This window comes from Nycticebus coucang, chromosome 18, assembly GCF_027406575.1.
Source record: "Nycticebus coucang isolate mNycCou1 chromosome 18, mNycCou1.pri, whole genome shotgun sequence".
Lineage (NCBI taxonomy): Eukaryota > Metazoa > Chordata > Mammalia > Primates > Lorisidae > Nycticebus > Nycticebus coucang.
In genome coordinates, this window is record NC_069797.1 from 9,888,389 (window position 1) to 9,908,991 (window position 20,603).

Genomic DNA, 20,603 nt, shown 5'->3' on the forward strand with positions numbered 1-20,603 from the left:
CTGCCACAACGCCTGGCTAGTTTTTCTATTTTTAGTAAATAGAGATGGGGTCTCACTCTTGCTCAGGCTGGTCTCAAACTCCTGAGCTCACGTGAGCCTCCCACCTTGGTTTCCCAGAGCACTAGGATTGATTATAGGCCACCATGCCTGTCCTACAAGGATTATTTTTAGTTGTAAAAAGGAAAGTTTACATTAAAGAACCACTGGGCTCCTGGGACCTCAGGGTACACTGAGTCCTCACTGGGAAGTAGAATTGAGAAATCAAAGCTATTAGCAACCAAGAATGCTCCTTGTCTCTCAGGTCAGTGTTCCCAGGACATCCATGAGTTTATTAAAAGGTAAAACTTACTTGATTTGATCTCTTTGTAACTTTTGACAAAGTGAACCACTTCCCTTTTCCAGAAATGTACTCGTCTTCGTTTTCAGATACTACATCCTCCTGGTTTTTCTCCATTTCTCTTGCCCTTTCTGTCTCCTTAGCAGCTCAGTCTTGCTTTGCCTAGCCCTTGTTTTCAGTTTTCCCCAGGCTCTCTTCTCAGCCCCTTTCATGTGTTATAATCTGAGTCATTTCATCCACTTCAGAGATTTAAACTATGACTTTTTTGCTAAAAAATTTACAAATTTGTATCTAGAGTCCAGCTTTTTCAAGTAAGAACTACTTATGTATCTTTGCAGACCTCATTTCTTCTCGAGTATCCTATTGGCGCCTGCAATATCTACAGTTAAATTTACAGTTCACCTCTCCATACAGAAAATTCCTCCTCCTCTACCAGTTTCCTTTCCTTCACCGTTGCTGTCCTAGCCATCCTCCCTCTGCATCTCCTGAGGGTAGTTACCTCCTCCTATCCAGTCTGCCTCAAGCTCTCACATATCTGCCTTCCCTTCCCCCTCATTTCTGAGCAATTACTACATCCTCTATCAACAGTATTTGCCCATTTATTTTAAGCCAGGGATTCTCGATGTGCACTACCATCACCTGGAGTGCTTATTACATTGGTGAATAATGGAGCCCAAGGCATGTAGAAAATTTACATTTTTACTAAGCTACCCCAGTGATTCTGATTTGTATGGCTTTACTGAACTATAAGCTCCACAGGCAAAGGAAGGGGTGCACTGTAAACATAGTATGTTAGTTATTAGTATTTAACTATATGAAATCATCTTATCTGACCATTTTTGAGGGATAAAAGGTAATTTTATTATAATTCAGCCAAATAATTGCTCAGTAAATATTTGTAAAGTAAAATGAATGTGTCCTGTTCCACAAACTTTGTCATAATCACAATGCTGTGTTATTTTGGGTTTAATGTACTTCCCCTGTTAGCTGGGCCATAACTAAGGAGACAGTCTTTAGTGATTGTTCTATAGGTATCCTTGGAATTTTGCTCTTCCTTTTATCAGTCTCAAGCGTCTCTGATAAAGTGAGTTTCTAGGTACATGCACTCTTCCATCTTTACAAATGGCTCTCACCAAGAGTCCAATCTTTTGTTGTCTCATCTGAAACTCTGCATTCTTCTCTGGGAGATCATCTGTTTGGTCATCTACTTCCTGTGTTCTTTTTTTCTCTTTAAAATTCTCAGCATCAAGGTGGAAGAAGTAATGGAAATACCATTTATGTCCCCAAATTCCTTTCTCTTCTGGCTCAGTGCTTTATAGGTAGTTCACAGATCTTCTGCTGTTATCATTCAAACTGTGCAAATTAGAAATTACGCAGTCAGCAGGAATGAAAAGAATCAAGAGAGTATTTTGTCTAATCTAGGGAATATCCTAAATTTCCAGTTAGCTGTGGTAGGGAAACACAGTCATTTTCATACTATACATTGAAGTGACTTTCCCCAGACCTAATCTTAAGGCTGCTTCAAATCTGTCTGTACCTGCAGGGGTCATCTTAATCCCAGGGTTTGGGTGGCGCCTGTGGCTTAGTGAGTAGGGCACCAGCCCCATATTTGGAGGTTGGTGGGTTCGAACCCGACCCCGGCCAAACTGCAACAAAAAATAGCCAGGTATTGTGGTGGGCGCCTGTTGTCCCAGCCACTAGGGAGGCTGAGGCAAGAGAATTGCCTAAGCCCAGGAGTTGGAGGTTGCTGTGAGTTATGACGCCACGGCCCTCTACCGAGGGCAACAAAGTGAGACTCTGTCTCTTTAAAAAAATAAAAAAGAATCCCTGGGAAGCCTCGATTCCTATTCCAAGAGCCACTTCTTCCTATTTGCTTTTTCCTAGCAATGCAGTTGCTTTCCTTTCTCTGGATTAATATTTTTCCTGAGATTCTTTTTTTTCTTTTTGGTCTCACTGTGTTGCCCAGCTGACCTCAAACTTCTGGGTTCAAGCAATCCTCCCACATAAGCCTCCCAGGTATCTGGGAACAGGCATATGCAACCATGCCCGGCAACAATCTTCTTTTGATTTTTCTACTTCACCAATTTATTTCCTGGTTTCTTTTTTGTTTTACTAGTTATTTCTTCATTCTGTCTTCAATTAATGGGTGAAAAATAAAGGTTGAGATCATAGAAAACAGAAAGATGTATTTTGGCAGGGCTCAATGGCTCACACATATAATCCTAGCACTTTGAGAGGCTGCAGGAAGCAGGAGTTCAAGACTGGCCTGGCAACAGTAAGACCTTAAAGAACAAGAAGTATTAGCTGGGTGTGATGCTGCGCACCTGTAGTCGTGGCTACTCTGGAGGCTGAGACAGGAAGATCACTTGAGCCCAGGAGTTAGACTGTTAGAGATTGCAGTGAGCTGTGATGCCGCCGCTGCACTCCAGTCCCAGAAACAAGAGTGAGACCCTGTCTCAAAAAAAAAAAAAAAAAACATTAATTTTATATATGAGTTTTTGAAACTTAATTTGGAAAAATATGATTATCATATCTCAATTAATGTGAATATTTGTTTAAACACAGCAGCTGCTCAGCCCGGAACTGAGATTTTTAATCTGCCAGCAGTCACTACATCAGGTAAGATTGAAAAGGCATTTTTTACCAAGACAAAATCAGTACAGTTGCAGTCAGCCCAACAAATATGTACTGAATGCCACCTGCATACCAGGGGGTTGAGTGTTCCAATATACAAAAATTAATAAGTAATTTAGTCAAGGAAGAGTAGCACAGAAGGGAATTGAAACTCAACAAATACTTATTGAAAGGATTAAATGAACAAATGCAATCAAAACTTTGAAAGAACGTTGCAGAAACTAGGAAACTCAAGAAAGAAAACTGTTAATGGAGTATCTTTAACATAAGTATGGGTGACTGATTCATTTTGGTACAAATTTCCTTGGTGGTTATTTGTGGATTAAGGTGGCCTGTGTGTGGGCTCTCAAATGATTTAGGCAATTTGCCAAATGCAGTGTGTATTCAGTGGGGCCAAGGCATTCTATGTAATCTTTTCTTATCTGTTTCCTGATCTGCCTCTCAGAAACAAGTAGAAATCCTTTTAATTCTCTTTCAGGCTCAGTTAGTTCTAGAGGCCATTCTTTTGCTGATCCTGCCAGTAATCTAGGTTTAGAGGACATTATCAGGAAGGCTCTCATGGGAAGCTTTGATGACAAAGTTGAGGATCATGGAGTTGTCATGTCCCAATCTGTGGGAGTAGTGCCTGGTACTACCAACACCTCAGTGGTGACCAGTAGTGAGACCCGGAGAGAAGAAGGAGACCCATCACCTCATTCAGGTAAAGTTTTCATTTTAGTGCTCATTTGCTCAGTTACTCCAGAAGAAGGCAATTTATCTCCCAAGTTTTGGTGCATCACTAAGATACTTCATTTATGTCTTTATGTGTTCAAAGTCACGTCTAAAGGGTTTTAGTTTGTAAAACAAATTTTTAACCTGCCCAGACATTATTGTAACATGATCAGAAACAAAAAGGAAGAAAATTTTTACCCAAAATGCTACCCTCCTAGCAGTTTTTTAATTTACTTTCATCTGGTCTTTATCTATACATGTACATTGTGATTATAACATAAGTACAGTATCATAGTTTTACTGAATAATGGTGACTTACTCTTGTATTAATAATGAAAGTATAAAAGAATTATAAGCCATAGAAAAGAGTAAGAAAAAAAAAAATCCTTCAAATCAGATCATCAAGAAAGCTAGTGTCACTATTTGATAAGCACCATTCTAAACAAGTCTAGACAGACAGATCATTTTATATATTTTGTTAAAACAAAGCACACAAAAAGCTATAATGACTCTAATGACTCTTTTATTTTAATGTTAAAACTTAATCTTTTGAGAACTGTTATCTCTTATTAAAAATTACCTGATCCATATTGCAATTTAGGTTTACTTTCCTGTTACCTTTATGTAAAAGATCTCACTATGGTTAAGAAAAAGATTAAAGAGGGCAGCGCCTATGGCTCAAGGAGTAGGGCACTGGCCCCATTTAACAGAGGTGGCAGGTTCAAACCCAGCCCAGGCCAAAAACCGGAACAGCAACAAAAAAAAGATTAAAGAGATTACAAGTTTCTTTTTAACTTTCACTTTAAGACAGTATCAATTACTTTTCTACTCTGAAAATAAGCATTATCTTCCTCTTTGTGTTCTTACCATCCAACTTATGATGTGTGTGTATTTTAGGATTATAATATTGGTGACTGTTATGCAATCACAGTTAGTCTGGCTGTATAAGATTTGGAGCTAAGACAACGGCACCTGTGGCTCAAAGGGTAGGGTGCTGGCCCCATATGCCGGAGGTGGTGGGTTCAAACCCAGTCCCGGCCAAAAAATGATTTGGAGCTAGGTAAAATTGTTCTCCTGGGGCTCAGGAAAAATTTTGCTGGTGACTTCCGAGATCATTTTGGTGTTTTGTTCTAGAGCCCCATTAGGGGAATCCAACTTCTGTGAACTACTGAGTTAACCAACTAAACAAAGTCTGGTCAGATAGAAAGGGCCACTAACAACTTGCTGAGCCTCTAATGAGGTCCTGGAGAGGCTTACATGTGTGTTTTCCCTTGCATAGTATTACTTGGTGTGATGTGTTAATTCCTCTGTATACTTTGCTCTAAATTTGCAGGTGGCATTGCACAGTTAGTAAGGATTCAGGGTTTTTGTCACCTTGTCTTATTTCCTTAGCACAGTTTCTGTTGTCTGAAGCCTGTAAAGAAGCTTTGATGTTGTGGAAATTTCAGTTCCTTGGTTACCCTATTTTTAGATTTATGGCATGAAGACGTACTTTTTTATTTTGGGGTGGAGAGGTTTTGTTACAAGTGTAATTATGGTTTGCTTTTCAATAAAAGCATACCTTGTTTTATAGTGGTTTGCTAATAACTAGTTTTTACAGATTTAAGTAGTAACCTTGCATCGAGCAGGTCTACTAGGCAAGGCTTTTTTCAACAGCACATGTTCACTTCTGTCTGTGTCACATTTTGGTAATTCTCACAATATTTTTCAGACTTTCTCATTATTACATCTGTTATGGTGATCTGTGATCAGTGATTTTCAATGTTACTATTGTAAATTCTGGGGGGCCACCATGAAGTGCACTTACATAAGACTGCGAGCCTAACCCACAAATGCTGTGTGTGTTCTGATCAGCTGATCCCCATCTCCTCAGATCCCCTGAGACACAATATCGAAATTATGGCAATTAACAGTTCTACAATGGCCTCTAAGTTTCACATCTCTCACTTGAAATCAAAAGCTAAAAATGATTATGGTTAGTGAGGAAGACATGTTGAAAACTGAGACAGGCTGATAAAAGCTAGGCCTTTTGTGCCAGACAGTCAAGTTGTATTAATAAGTGCAAAGGAAAAGTTCTTGAAAGAAAGAAGTTAAAAGCGTTACTCCAAGGAACCTATAAATGATAAGCAAGCAAAACGGTTTTCCTGCTGATACAGAGAAACTCTAGTGGTCTAGATAGAAGATCATACCAGCCACAATATCCCCTTAAAAGCCAAAGCCTAATTGAAAGGAAGCCTACCTCTCTTCAATTCTGTGAAGGCTCAGAGAGGCAAGGAAGCTGCAGAAGAAAAGTCTGAAGATGGCAGAGGTTGGTTCATGAAGTTTGAGGAAAGCAGCAAAAAGTGCTGATGGAGAAGCTATAGCAAGTTGTCTAGAAGATCAGGCTAAGATAATTGATTAACATGGCTGCACTAAACACATTTTCAGTGTAAAAGAAACAGCCCTCTCTTGGAAAATGCTATTAGGATTTTCATATCTGGAGAGAAGTTGAAGCCTGGCTTCCAATCTTCCAAGGACAGGTTGACTCTATGGTTACTAGCTAGTGCTGCTGGTGACTTTTGAAGCCAATGTTCCTTTACCATTCGGACAATCCTAGGGCCCTTAATAATTATGCTAAATCTGCTCTGCCTGTGCTCTATAAATGGAACAACAAAGCCTTGATGACAGCACATCTGTTTATTGTATGGTTTACTAAAGTCTTTCAATCCCACTGTTGAAAGCTACTGCTCAGAAAAAAAATGATTCTTTTCAGTTTACTGCACACTGACAGTGCACTTGGGTCATCTCTAATGACATGTACAAGGAGATTAGTTGCTTTCAGGCTTACTGACACAACACCCATCCTGCATCTCATGGATCACTGTAACTTTCAAGTCTTACTATTTAAGAAATACATTTTGTAAGGCTATCCTTGCCATATACATTGATTCCTCTGATGGATCTGGACAAAGTAAATTGCCTTCTAGAAAGGATTCATCATTCTGTGTGCCATTAAGATCAGTTGTAGGCTTGGCGCCCACAGCACAGTGGTTACGGCACCAGCCACATACACCGAAGTTGGCGGGTTTGAACCCAGCCTTGGGCCCACTAAGCAACAATAACTGTAACAAAAAATGGCCAGCCATTGCAGCGGGCGCCTGTAGTCCCAGCTACTTGGGAAGCCGAGGCAAGAGAATCGCTTTAGCCCAAGAATTTAAGGTTGCTGTGAGCTGTGACACCACAGCACTCTACTGATTCTGAGACTCTGTCTCAAAAAAAAAAAAAAATCTATTGTAATTCATGGGAGGAGGTAAAAACAACATAGGAGTTTGGAAGAAGTTGATTATAACCTTCCTGGATGACTTTCAGGGGCTCAAGACAACGGTAGAGAAAGTCACTGTGGATATACAGAAATAGCAGAAGTATAATCAGGTGCAGGGCCTGAAGATGTGTCTGAGTTGCTACAATCTCATGATCAAACTTGAATGGATAAGGAGTTGCTTATGGATAATCAAAGAAAAAGTGGTTTCTCGAGCTGGAATCTACTCCTGGTGAAGATACAGTGAACATAGTTGAGCTGACAGGAGGATTAAGGGTATTGTATATACTTAATTAAAAAGTGGCAGGGTTGGGCGGCGCCTGTGGCTCAAGGAGTAGGGCGCTGGTCCCATATGCCAGAGGTGGCGGGTTCAAACCCAGCCCCGGCCAAAAACCACAAAAAAAAAAAAAAAAAAAGTGGCAGGGTTTGAGGGAGTTGATTCCAATTTTGAAATAAATTCTACTATGGGTACCTCACATCACACTACAGAGCAATCCTTCCTGATAGGGAAAATCAGTCCATGTGGCAAGACTCTACATTGTTGTCTCAAAAAAAAGGTCTCACTTTGTCACCTTTGATAGAGTGCCGTGATGTTATAGTTCACAGCAATCTCAAATACTTGGGCTCAAGTGATTCTCTTGTCTCAGCCTCCCAAGTAGCTGGGACTACAGGCACCCATCACAACACCCGGCTATTTTTAGAGACAAGGCCTCAGTCTGGCTCAGGCTGGTCTCAAACCCATGAGCTCAGGCAGTCCGCCCACCTTGGGCCCCCCCCACTTCCGCCTGCCCCCCCTGGAGTGCTAGGATTACAGGTATGAGCCACTGCACCCAGCCCTTTTGGTTGTCTTATTATGGGAAATAGCCACAGCCATCCAAACTTCAGCAGCTGCCACCCTGTGCAGTCAGCAGCCATCAACATTGAGGCAAAATCATTACAAGTCCCCAAAGGCTCAGATGATTAAAAATACTAATAGAGTATATACTATGGGTTTGTTTTTTTTTTTAGACATAATGCTGTTGCATACTTAACAAACTACAGTACAGTGTAAACATAACTTTCACATATATTGGGGAACAAAAAAAAGTGAGACTAGTGTTTATTGCAATATTTGCTTCATTGCAGTGTCTGGAACTGAACCCACATTATCTCTAAGGTATATCTGTAGTATTATTATTTGGAGTACAAAGATCTGAATTTTTCATGCTACTTACTATTCTGCTTTTTACACTTAGCATTATATAATCATTAGCATTTTGGTAGATTTTAAAGTTGACAACTTATGTATGAATAATTAAAAATTTAAATTCACTTTTAGGAGTTTGCAAACCAAAGCTGATCAGCAAATCAAATAGCAGGAAATCTAAATCTCCTATCCCTGGGCAAGGATACTTAGGAACAGAACGGCCCTCTTCAGTCTCCTCCGTGCATTCAGAAGGGGATTACCATAGGCAGACGCCAGGGTGGGCCTGGGAAGACAGGCCCTCTTCAACAGGTGAGGAGCCTAGTTTCTGTGTTTTATTTTGTCTTTTTTTTTTTTTTTTTTTTTTTTTTTTGAGACAGAGTCTCACTTGGTCGTCCTCAGTAGAGGGCTGTGGCATCACAGCTCACAGCAACCTCCAGCTCTTGGGCTTAGGCAATTCTCTTGCCTCAGCCTCCCAAGTAGCTGGGACTACAGGCGCCTGCCACAATGCCTATTTTTTTGTTGCAGTTTGGCCAGGGCCGGTTTCAAACCTGCCATCCTCAGTATATGGGGCCGGCACCCTACTCACTGAGCCACTATGCCCTGTTTGTTTTATTTTGATACAGTTTCACTCTGTCACCCTGGGTAGAGTGCTGTGGCATCATTGTAGCTCTCAGAAACCTCAAACTCCTGGGCTCCAGGAATCCTCTTGCCTCAGTCTCCTGAGTAGCTGGGACTGTAGGTGCCTGCCACCACACCAAGCTCATTTTTCTATTTCTAGTAGAGACGGGGTCTCGCTCTTGCTCAGTCTGGTTTTGAACTCCTGAGCTCAAGTAATCCACCTGCCTCACTCTCCCAGAGTGAGCCTGGCCAGTGACGCGCCTAGTTTAAATGCTAGAAAATGAGACAAAGCACTTTATAGGAATGCTTTGGGTGTTCTCCAAAAATCAGCAATTTTTATAATTTGGAAAATTATATACCTATTTACCTATTTCTGTATTATTAATAAGTTCTACTTTCCAAAATAGAAATTGAATGCAAAAACCTCACAAATTTTAAGAACCCAAGTAACATAAACAGAGGAGGAGCTATGATAAAGTAATTTCACTCTATATATTAAGCCAGTAGTCAATATTTACTATTTGCAAAGCAAGTAAGTCTACAGTTTTAACTCTTTCATGAACTATTATCTGAATGCACAGTGCCACACCTAAGAGAACCTCACCTTTAGCCTTCAAATAGACATGCTTATAGAGAAGGTTCTTAGGGAAATACTTAAAAATCAAAGGTAGAAATGAGAAGAACGGTCTAAAAAGCCATTATCTAGGGCCAGGTACAGCAGGGAAGTCAAAGTGGGAGGATTGCTTGAGCCTGGGAGTTTAAGTGTGCAGTTAACAATGATTGGGCCACTCAAAGCTGGGTTCCAGAGTAAGACCCTGTCTCTTTCCAAAAAAAAAAAAAAGTGAGGAGGCATGAAATGTTTTTCAAAAGCCATCATCTGTCTATAGGTTTACTTTATGTACACAAACTGATGAAACTGATGGAAAACAGTACTTAGAATAATTTTTAATGTTTTCCATTTTGTGCACATTTTTAAACTTTCAAAAACTTGATAACTACATTCATGGTAGTTTTAAATAAAAACAGACTTACCTTTTTCAAATAAAACTAGGATATTTGCTATGGATTTGAAGGTTCAGACAATTCTAACCCATCCTTGATTTAAGAGTTAAACACATAAACATCACTGAAAAAAATCACTGAAATGTACCCTTCCCCTAGACATTTATAAATTATATCAATGACTTATCAGTATAACTTCCTTTATAAAATACTCTTGCCACATGCAAATTGGTTATGTTAGTTTTAAAACTGAACAGACTAGACCAATGATTTCTGTTTCCCACAGCTCTTAGGGAAAGAATTATTAGGCCATATGTGAAAATTACTTGATGAAATAGTGTATTTTTAGAGTTTCTTAAGCTGTAGGAGGCTTTCTGGGTACAGTTAACCTAGAAATTGATGAGGGGTAGCATTGTTCTTGTTAATGTACCCAATCTTGTCATTCTTGTCCACTTTTAAATCTACCCAGTGAAATTTAGCAGATGACATACATTCTGCTGTCCCTCAGCCTGCTGCAGTTCTTGGGTACTTATTCCCTCTCTGGTAATTGTACTCTGCATTTCTCTTTAAGAAGTCTAAGTTCTTGGTGTAATCCATCTCTATTCAGTTAGAGCTTAATACTCAGTAGTTCAATGGATTCTCCATTGAAACACTTGATACTTAACTAAAAAATTCATACCTGGGCTTTATCTTCTGGACTGAGCAGTCCTCACCGTGTGCTTACTCATGTTGTTCTTCCTTTTCAGACCTCCCACTCATTGCTACATATCATTGGCTAGAATTTAAGTGGTGACCTTGGCCCCTTCATGTTGTATTCATTTTGCTTTCATATTGTCACAAGTACTTTAGTAGAATAATCCTGTCCTACTCCATCCTACAAAAGCTGTATTAATGAAACAGCAAGTATCCTCATGACAATGAACACCTAATTTTTCTTTTGTCAGGCTCAACTCAGTTTCCTTATAATCCTCTGACTATGCGGATGCTCAGCAGTACGCCACCAACACCAATTGCATGTGCCCCCTCTGCTGTGAACCAAGCAGCTCCTCACCAACAGAACAGGATCTGGGAGCGAGAGCCTGCCCCGCTGCTCTCAGCACAGTACGAGACACTGTCGGATAGCGATGACTGAACTGCGGAGAAGGGGCAAGGACAGGGTGCAGTGGAGGGAGCTCTAGTTTTTGGTGATTTTATTTTTAATCGCAAGTCAAAAACCTGCCCTCCTATGGCTTATGCCCGGAGACTTTTCAGGAGAGCCAGGGCCACAAATGATGAAGAAATGATGGAAAATCATTTGGAGAGTCAAACGAGAAAAAAAAACAAACTGCCTTTGTACAGGCAATTTCAGTGGACTATAATAATAGTGGAGGTTGAAATGCAGAGTTTTTAAAAAGTGGACAATTCCTGTTCTTACATCTGTTTGTAAAGAAAACCATAATGTCTTTAAATCAATCTTCTGTAAATAGATTACATTTTTGCAGTGTATCCCCTTGCTATATTATACGGTGTACTTAATGTTCAAATCAGCGCATCAACTTTGGGGGTAATTTTTAAAAATCTTTTTGTCTATCTTTTTAACCGTAGCCTTCTAAACAACCTCATACAGCCTAATTACATAATGTTGGCTGTCACGGGCATTGTACTTTTATCTGATTTTGTTTCCTCTAAATTCAGTTTCCCAGTGATGTTTAATCTTGTGAAAATGTTTAGATTTTTAACACAGACCCTGTCACAAAATCTGTACATTAAGGTCAAAAGGTAGGAGCAACAGAATTCTGCCATATTGTAAATTTCCAATGCAGGCTTTAATTTTTTTTTCATTAGTAGCACTGAAAAAATATTACTGCATGGGTATGTTATAGTTCAGTTTATAAAGTTTAAAAGGCTTATTTGAGGCATACCTCACTGTTATGCACACTGGTAATTTAACCACGCCCCTAAGAATTCCTTTTCTTTCTGCATTTGATGCAGCCCAACAGAGCTTTTGTTTTGAAATAAATTTGACTACCCTGTCCATAGTTATAGTAGATTATTTATGATTTAAGGCTCTTGGTGTCTCAAGTTGCAAAGTTGAAACTTACACTTTCCCTTAGTTTGATATACATGATTGGTTGAGTTGAAAGACAACAACATGTGTAATATCTCAGTCTTTAGACTTGCTTTGTGCTGCATCCTGAACAGCTCTCATGGTGAACACAGTCCTTTCCCCATCTCCATGTGCCAGAGTTTACTCTCACTTTGCTTCCTTGGGACAAGAGTAATTGTTGAATGCTTTCATTTCACAGATTCTCAAGATGCAAATAATGTAAAAGACAATTCCAAAGTAATTAAGGTATTAGAGGGTCAGTTTTATCCTTAAGAATCGCTTGCTGAACCTTTAGATTTCTTTCATACAATTTAATCACAGCATTTAAGCATCTTTCCATAGCACATAGAACTAACAGTTTGGGAAGAACGCCACTGAAAACTGGAAAGGGGAGAAATAGAAGTCTTTCAGGAAGATGAAAAATTTGCACTTTATAGAACAAAAGTACTCAAGCCTCTTAAGAAAGCACCTCTACAATTTACTGACCAAGACCCTCACGTCACCTGTAGTTCTGGTGTCCCATCCCTATTTCCTGAATGAAGACACAGGTTTAGTACTTTACTCATAACATTCAATAACTGACAAAGGCCATAAGCCCCACATCTGAAGTCAAAGCCTTCACGCTTATCACCGTTCCCATTCTTGTATACCTATGGTCCTCAAAATCAACTTTAGACCAAGCTTAGTGGTCAGAGTTCCTACTGTTTGCAAAGCTGGTATCATATATATACATATACATATAATTTTAACATAAATGAAAAACACTGACTTTCTTAACATTTTTCTCTTTTTTAGCTTTATTCTAATATAGTGTATAATACATTTAACATACAAAATGTGTGTTAATTGACTGTTTATGTTACCAGTAAGGCTTCTGGTCAGCAGTAGGCTATTTGTAAGGTTTTTAGGCAGTCAGAGTTGCACATGGATTTCGGCTGCGTGGGGGTTGGTGCCCCACACCCCACATTGTTCAAAGGTCGACTATAATTTCTGAGAGTGTGACAGATTAGAACCTAGTTCCACTTGAGGACCCCGAGGGGAACTGCTGTGACCCGCTCACCATGCTCATCACAGTGCATGCGCCTATTACTCCATCTCCCATCACCTGGGGAAGAAACTTTCTCACTACCATTTTTTTAGTGCAAAACAATGAAAGGACAAATTTCTCACATGGCTTTACCTATGGAAATTCATCTTATCGTGATAACGGTAAACATGGCACTGAGAGTCACTGGTAACCTGGTGAAGTTAGCTACAAACCTATAATACTCTCTGAAGGCTGAGATTTCAGTGTTCTGGTACTGTATCTTTGCACATTACTTTTGGCACCCAGAACTAAATTAAGGTCTTACTAATATTGCTCATTGAAGTATTCCGCTGCCCAAGCTTCCAGTGAATGCTGATGATTAGAAATTACTTAATGCTTTAATTTTGGTATGCTGAGTGATTATATTTTAAAAATATTTATGACCTGAAAACTCTGGTGACATAGTACAGTTAACAAATTTTATGCTGTTTTACAACAGTCCTAGAGAAAAAAACCTAAATTTTAACCTACCCTGTTGTGAAAAATTCAATTTTAATTGAGACCTTTTGAGTCATCCTTTTGCTTCACTACCTTGTTTTATAACGGTGCAAATGAACTTTGCAATACCCACAAGAAGAGTCTGTCCTTCGGAAAATTCTTACATGTTTTCCAGCAACGGGACCATAAGCTGAATCATTCTGGAAGATTAAAAATTAATAAATAAACTTGGAGTAAAAAACCTGACTTTCAGTAACCCCTGCAATTGTGAAAAGGTAAAAACATTCTCAATGTATAAGGTGAGTGGTTGATGTTAATTTTTTTTAAAAATCACCATTAAGACTAGGTTGCTCTGAAAAACAATCTGATATATATTCTCTCTTCTCTAACTTGATTAAAGGAATTAGCTAGGTGGTTAATTAATATATAAGCTTAGATAATACAAAATTTATATCTGCAAAATACATAATTCTAGTTTAGTCTAATCTCTGAGGATTTCTACCTCAGGGTTTTAGTATTAACGCTTCAATAAGTTATTTTTTATGAGAAACTCAAAGATTACTGGCATACATACAGTATCGTTTTATAGTCTCTAGTTTATCGAGAAAAGATTCTTCCAGTATGTATACAGAAACCAAAATATCAGTCCCACTCACACCCCACTCAATAGGCATACCAACAATGTTAGTATTCTTTCATGGTACTTAGAAAAACTAGTTATTTATAAGACTGCTGAGGTAAGAATGTCCACCTGTGTTTGAGGCAGTGTGATATAGCTCTTTCAGCACAGCAATCTATTCTTTTGAAGTCACCTGACCAAATACCTTCTCCCATGGCTAAGAAAGAATCTCTCTCATTTTACAGATGAGGATATTGAAGTCCCGACTCAAAAAGCCATGACTAGGACAGAGGTCAGCAGTTCTACTTCGCTGGTGTGGGTGTTTTTAAAGACTACACTTACAGATAACCCATTCTGAGTCAGAAGGATTAGGGTGTGGCCTGTATAAACAGTACTTGAGATGACTCAGCTGTGTGACCAAGGTTGCAAAAGAAGTCAAATGCTCAGAGAACACTGATAAGCAAGAGGTTATGTCAGTCATTCTCCTACTCCCATTTTTTATGTACGTAACCAGATACATATGGTTCATTTCTAATCAAATGGGTGCTATACCTTCAACTGTCTAATTCCCACTTCAACACTCCATGCTGGATGCTGGTGGCAAGCTACAATATTATTTTTCTTCCTTTATGCATTAAAGTTCATACTGTGGTTCATGAAATAGATTATAAATAAAAACCAACTCACCATAATCCCCCTTTGCCACGAGACAGGTAGTTCTGGTCTGTCTGCCAGATACTGCTAGAGTAAGAGCAGCAAGGGCAGCAAAATCAGCGGATCAATCAGCAGAAATGCCAGGCCGAAATTCCCCACCTACACCCTAGAGAAAAATCAGCCTTTCTTGTACTATGCTTAGATCAGCAGGGACAGCACCTAATCATATGTTACAGTTGAAAACATCACTTGACAGCTGTCCATAAAAGTCACCATCAGGACTGAAAAAGTTGTTTCCCTTTGAACAACAGAAATGGCAGTGTGTACAACTTCTCCTTCACCAAGGCTGAGTTGAGGAAACCTGAATATCAAGAACAAAGGATTTAAGCCATTGATTTGGGTGCCACAGAGACTAAGATAATAGCTATTCACCTGGGTTACTAGAAATTATTCTTCCTATAACCGGGAATGGATTTAGAACTTGATAAAATTAAGTCAAAGGTGTACTTTTTCTTGATAGCTCAGCCAACTCTTCCCTGATGTGTTGTACAGAAATCTCATCTCTTTTCAGCTGTGCTTGCTTCAGTGCTTCCTGGTAGATCTCTTTTGCTTGTGTATATCGTTCTAAAATGACCCAGAGAGAAGGGACAAGAAGAAAATGTATGTTTTCAAAGTAGTTCTGAAGAGAAAGCACTAATGAGGATACAGGTCTAAGCTGCCTTTCTTTTTTGAGACACAGTCTCAAGCTGTCTCCCTGGGTAGAGTGCTGAGGCATCACAGCTCACAGCAACCTCTAACTCTTGGACTCAAGTGATTCTCTTGCCTCAGCCTCCCAAGTAGCTGGGACAACAGGCGCCCTCCACAACGCCTGGCTATTTTTTGGTTGTAGTTGTCACTGTTTGGCAGGCCCAGGCTGGATTCGAACCCGCCAGCTCTGGTGTACGTGGCTGGCACCCTAGCTGCTGAGCTACAGGCACCGAGCCATGCTGCCTCATTTTAACTCATTTGATAGGCTGATGCAGAGAGGCTGGCACTGGCTGAGGTGCAGAACACCAACCCCCTGAGCACTGTGGGGCTCCCAACTGTCCTTGCTGGTACACCTGGAGGCCCTTGACTAGCCAAGGAGTCCACCTCCACTAATGGTGGTCTGAGTGAAGAGACCGGGAATAGTGGGAAAAGCCCTGCACAGTACTGCATGGTGTGCAGACACTCAGAAATGTCTGTCAACCACCTCCACCAGCACACTGTGAGAAACACTTAGAACTCTGTAAAATGGGACAGAAATAAGGTACTGCAAAGTTCTCTCTAGACTGATGTGTTTTAACAAGCTAGTGTTGGCCTACAGTAGCGAACTGTACACAACAGTACTTAAGGCTAATGAACATTCTTTTCTGCCCTATTCAACCAGCCCTGTCCTACTTACAGATCATTTCACAAACTGATGAATCCAGTGACATATCTCCCTAAGCAAATCAGTGAAGTTTGCATTGGTACCTACCTCTGTGCATCAGAATTGCAGCTAGATTGCTGAGCACCATATGTAGCTCAGGATGATTTATCTGTCTTGCCAGATCTGATGCCCTCTGCATATAAATGTAGGCCTCATCAAAGTGGCCCTGTGCATCCAGAGTAGTAGCCAGGTCACTCATCAACACAATGGTCTGTGTATAAAAGAAAACACTTCTCTTTAAAAACAAACACACCTGTACAGAATGTTACAAACTGTGAGATAGACGTTAAAGATTGCATAGAAGGGGAGGGGTACCAGCCTTTAACAGACCGTTGGCATTTCAGTGTTGATGTGACCCTCTGAGAAGTGATACACCTCTAGAAATTAGGGAACAGGGTGAATATTATTTGCTAATCCAACTAATTATAAAAATTAGAAGAACCAAATGAAAAATGGAAAAAGGAGTTACCTTATTTCGTAATGTATAATGTGCTCCCATGTACAATGCACACTCAGTTTTTTGGCCCAAATTTCCAGGGAAAAAATCATTTTAATTTATTCAAATTTTAATACATTTATATTTAGGTACTTAGTTTTTATATTATAAAAGAATTTTAGCATTTATTTTTTAACATATTATGGTATAAGAAATTTTGTGAAACAAAAAATATCAGCTAGATTGCTAGCTTCTGCCTAAAGCATATGAAGAAAAATACATCACTTTTCATTAGCCAAAAATGTTTTTGTTGCAAGTCTGTGGTAAGTTCAACAAAACCGATTACTGTATTCCAGGGTGTTATTTTGCATACAGATAATCATTATTACTTTCCATAATTGTACTTCTAACACATAAGCATAAATAAAAGAATTAAAAATGTAGAGATACTGAATTAGGACTACCCACGTATAATACACATCCTATTTTTCCCTCAAAAAAGTGAGCATTATAAATGACAAAATGCAGCTCAGCGCCTATAGCTCAAGTGGCTAAGGTGCCAGCCACATACACCAGATCTGGTGGGTTCGAATCCAGCCAGGGCCCGCCAAACAACAATGACAGCTGCAACCAAAAAATAGTCGGGTGTTGTGGCAGGCGCCTGTAGTCCCAGCTACTTGGGAGGCTGAGGCAAGAGAATCGCCTAAGCCTAGGAGTCGGAGGTTGCTGTGAGCTGTGATGCCACAGCACTCTACCCAGGGCGACAGCCTGAGCCTCTGTCTCAAATAATAAAATAAAATAAAAAAATAAATGGCAAAATGCGGTGTTCAACCTCATTTAAGTTTCAGCAATTTTGAGAAGCCTGCGTGGACCTTTACTGTATTGTCATTCCTGCTGGTCATCTGATAGATCCTGTTTCATGCGACTCAGGTTCCTGTTTTAGGAAGATGCCCACTAAGACTTTAAAATTTGGGTACTATGAGAGGCAGGTTTCCACACCTCCTTCCGCACTCAAGCCAAGCCAAGCCTCCCCTGATCCTCGTACTTAGTGATTTGAATCCCTTGCCTTTTATTTTAGATTTCCTCAATTATATTCCATTAAGGGACTCTGTAATGAGTCCTAAATCCCTTTCATCATTCATAGTTCAAAATCCCTTTTCTTTCAAAACGTCACCCACCTTACCCATCTAGTACCCCAGCTTTGGGATAAGTCCAATTAAAATTCTTGCGTCCTTCATTGGAGGTACCAAGTATTTCTAGACAGAGCTTGCTTTGATAAAGGCAGACGATTTTAGTTCATTGTGCTTAAGTGTTCTAACACAAAGCTTTACGTGCTATACTTGAAATATCAGTGGTTTAAAAGTTATTTTAATGCAGTCCCTCATTTCCTTCCCTACTTTCTCCTGCCACTTTAACTGTGGAACAAGAAAATAAGGATATTCATGTATTAACCAGTTCCTTATAAGTTTCTGAAATGCTGCACTGTGCCAGCCAGACTTGCCTTGTTCTGGGCAGACTCAGTAGTAATTGATCAGCAGTCCCAAATCCTGTTTGAAACAAGTAGATGAAGGGAAGGCGGACTGATGGTAAGAAAATGAAGCAACTGGAATGTGAGGAGGAGTATCTGGGACCATCTGCTTACTCTCCTCCTGATGAGTATGGCATTTCACACCCTTCAATTCTGAAGCCTTTATTTTATTTATAGTCCTTCTATGTTTTTCTCCCTTACCTGTGGGTGTCTTTCTCCTTGTATTTCTTCAGAAATCTGCAGAGCTTTTTCATACATCCTTTGCGCCTGTGACGGTTGCTTGGAGAACAGAAGGTAGCGAGCATAGGCATCTAAGCACATGCCCAAGAGGAGGTGGGTATTGGCTTTCTCTTCCGCTAAGAAGGAGAGAAGAGCATTGCTGGGATGTAAAATCAAGGCAGAGAATTAGCCAACCTATCCAAATCACCATTGTTACCAAATATTTTGACAGTATGGGATCCACTGAATGTTTTATTATCACTTAGATGTGTCTTCACCTTACAGTCAAAGGAGGCAATTGGATTAACATCCAATTAAATGACATGCCAGGCTAGCTGGAATCATGGAACTTTCTCCCACACTTTAAGTAGACTGAGTCCACACATCAATAAAATGTAGACTATCAGCTTGAAACTAATAATCTTCAGCAAAAGCAGATGAAGATAAATCCAAAGATGGAGTTAACAAGTCTAGTGCCAATGAAAAAGGTTTAAGGGGTAAAAACAATGCAGTAAGAAACCAGAGAACACTCACTCCTGAAATGCAAAGTCACAAGCCAAAATTCAATAATTAAAATTTTTTAAACTTTAGGACTATAATGATATAGCACCTTTCAACACATTACAGAATTGACTACAATGTCTAGTGTCATGTAAAAAGAACTGGAGGATACAGATCTACAAACAGTAAACACTATCAACTCACACAGTAAAAACTTCTGAAAGATGACGCAAAGAACAGAGAAATGGTAATGAGCAAGATTACATGGGAATTCTGCAAACAATTCAGTGGGAAGTATTCACATAAAGGACTAAAAAAAGAGGTTAGCTCAGATAACTTCATATAACAAAACTATTTATAGTCATTATGTTCAGGGGGGTTTGTTTATCAGCTATCATTACATCCTTTTCCCTCTACATTTTCACTTTTGAGAAATATTACAAATGACATACAGAATTTAAAGAAGACTACAAATGTTACTAAATGATGGTATGACCAGTTATTGAAGAGAAAATTTAAATAAAATAATGTAGTTATGGTGAATGAGGATTGTAGTGGAATGGTATCAGAGGGGGAAGGTGAAAACAAACTTCAAGTAAAAATCTAAATACTTGGTTTTGTTTAGTTATACATAAAAGACCAATAATCATCATTTTTTTTTTTTTTTTTTTTTGTAGAGACAGAGTCTCACTGTACTGCCCTGGGGTAGAGTGCCGTGGCGTCACATGGCTCACAGCAACCTCTAACTCTTGGGCTTACGCTATTCTCTTGCCTCAGCCTCCCAAGCAGCTGGGACTACAGGCGCCTGCCACAACGTCCAGCTATTTTTTTTGTTGTTGTTGTTGTTGCAGTTTGGCCGGGGCTGGGTTTGAACCCGCCACCCTCAGCATATGGGGCCGGCGCCCTACTCACTGAGCCACAGGTGCCGCCCAATAATCATCTTTTTAAAATAAAATTAGGAATAGTTTTAAATTGACTGCCCTATAAATTTATTTTCATACAAATACAACAGAAAATTATTTTTATAAATATACAAAGTATGTATTAATTTCTGGATAAACACAACCCATATAACAACCCAAAATATAAGATGACACCATTTAATACCACACATAAAAATACTATATTTCTCTGTTAAAAGGGAATATTAAAATAAAAAATAACTATGAACACTTTTTAAAACACTAAGCAAAACCTTATAAAATTAAGTAGCAATTTAATATTAACAAGTGTTACAAGTGATTATGGAATAAAGGAGACAAAACTGTCCTTTCAAGTACAAACAAGTCCAATAAGATAAGTAATTTGAGGCACCTATAGCACATGCACCAAGGCTGGCAGGTTCGAACCCAGCCCAGGCCAGCTAAACAACAATGACAACCGCAACAAAAAAAAGCCGAGTGTTGTGGGAGGTTCCTGTAGTCCCAGCTACTTGGGAGGCTGAGGCAAGAGAATCGCTTAAGCCCAAGGGTTTGAGGTTGCTGTGAGCTATGATGCCACAGCACTCTACTGAGGGTGACATAGTGAGACTCTGTCTCAAAAAAACCAAAAAGATAAGTAATTTGTAATAAATTCAATAACATTTAGAGCACCACACACATCTACTAAATGCCATGGTCTTTGCGAACATTTCAAGACAAGGAAAAATGTTAACCATACATCAAAAATATCTCAGAACATTATGTATGATTATTCCAGTTCTGGATACCATATGCTACATAAAGTGACTGGGGATATGTATTTCCTTTAAATGTTTTGTATTTTTTTTAAATATGCTCTTTTTACACTTTACAATTAGA

At 39.4% G+C, this 20,603-nt stretch overlaps 2 protein-coding genes across 19 annotated transcripts in view; one reads left to right on the top strand and one right to left on the bottom strand.

Moving 5' to 3' along the window:
• Positions 1-11,804, top strand: part of NCOR1 (nuclear receptor corepressor 1) — a 203,810-nt gene extending 192,006 nt beyond the window's left edge. For 13 of the 15 annotated variants that reach the window (XM_053568551.1, XM_053568559.1, XM_053568554.1 and 10 more), the window contains 4 exons: positions 2,903-2,956; positions 3,450-3,671; positions 8,299-8,475; positions 10,731-11,804. In XM_053568551.1, the coding sequence (XP_053424526.1) occupies positions 2,903-2,956; positions 3,450-3,671; positions 8,299-8,475; positions 10,731-10,918 (641 nt within the window). In that variant the 3' untranslated portion in view covers positions 10,919-11,804. The remainder of the gene's footprint in view (positions 1-2,902; positions 2,957-3,449; positions 3,672-8,298; positions 8,476-10,730) is intronic. The other 2 variants (XM_053568561.1, XM_053568563.1) reach the window with 2 other exon arrangements.
• TTC19 (tetratricopeptide repeat domain 19) overlaps positions 5-20,603 on the bottom strand; it is a 48,524-nt gene continuing 27,925 nt past the window's right edge. For 2 of the 4 annotated variants that reach the window (XM_053568625.1, XM_053568622.1), the window contains exons 8-10: positions 18,286-18,440; positions 16,169-16,331; positions 12,147-15,294 (exon numbers count right to left, since the gene is read on the bottom strand). In XM_053568625.1, coding sequence (XP_053424600.1) covers positions 15,161-15,294; positions 16,169-16,331; positions 18,286-18,440 — 452 coding nt within the window. In that variant the 3' untranslated portion in view covers positions 12,147-15,160. Of the gene's footprint in view, positions 1,691-12,146; positions 15,295-16,168; positions 16,332-18,285; positions 18,441-20,603 lie in introns of those variants that run through there. The other 2 variants (XR_008375483.1, XM_053568623.1) reach the window with 2 other exon arrangements.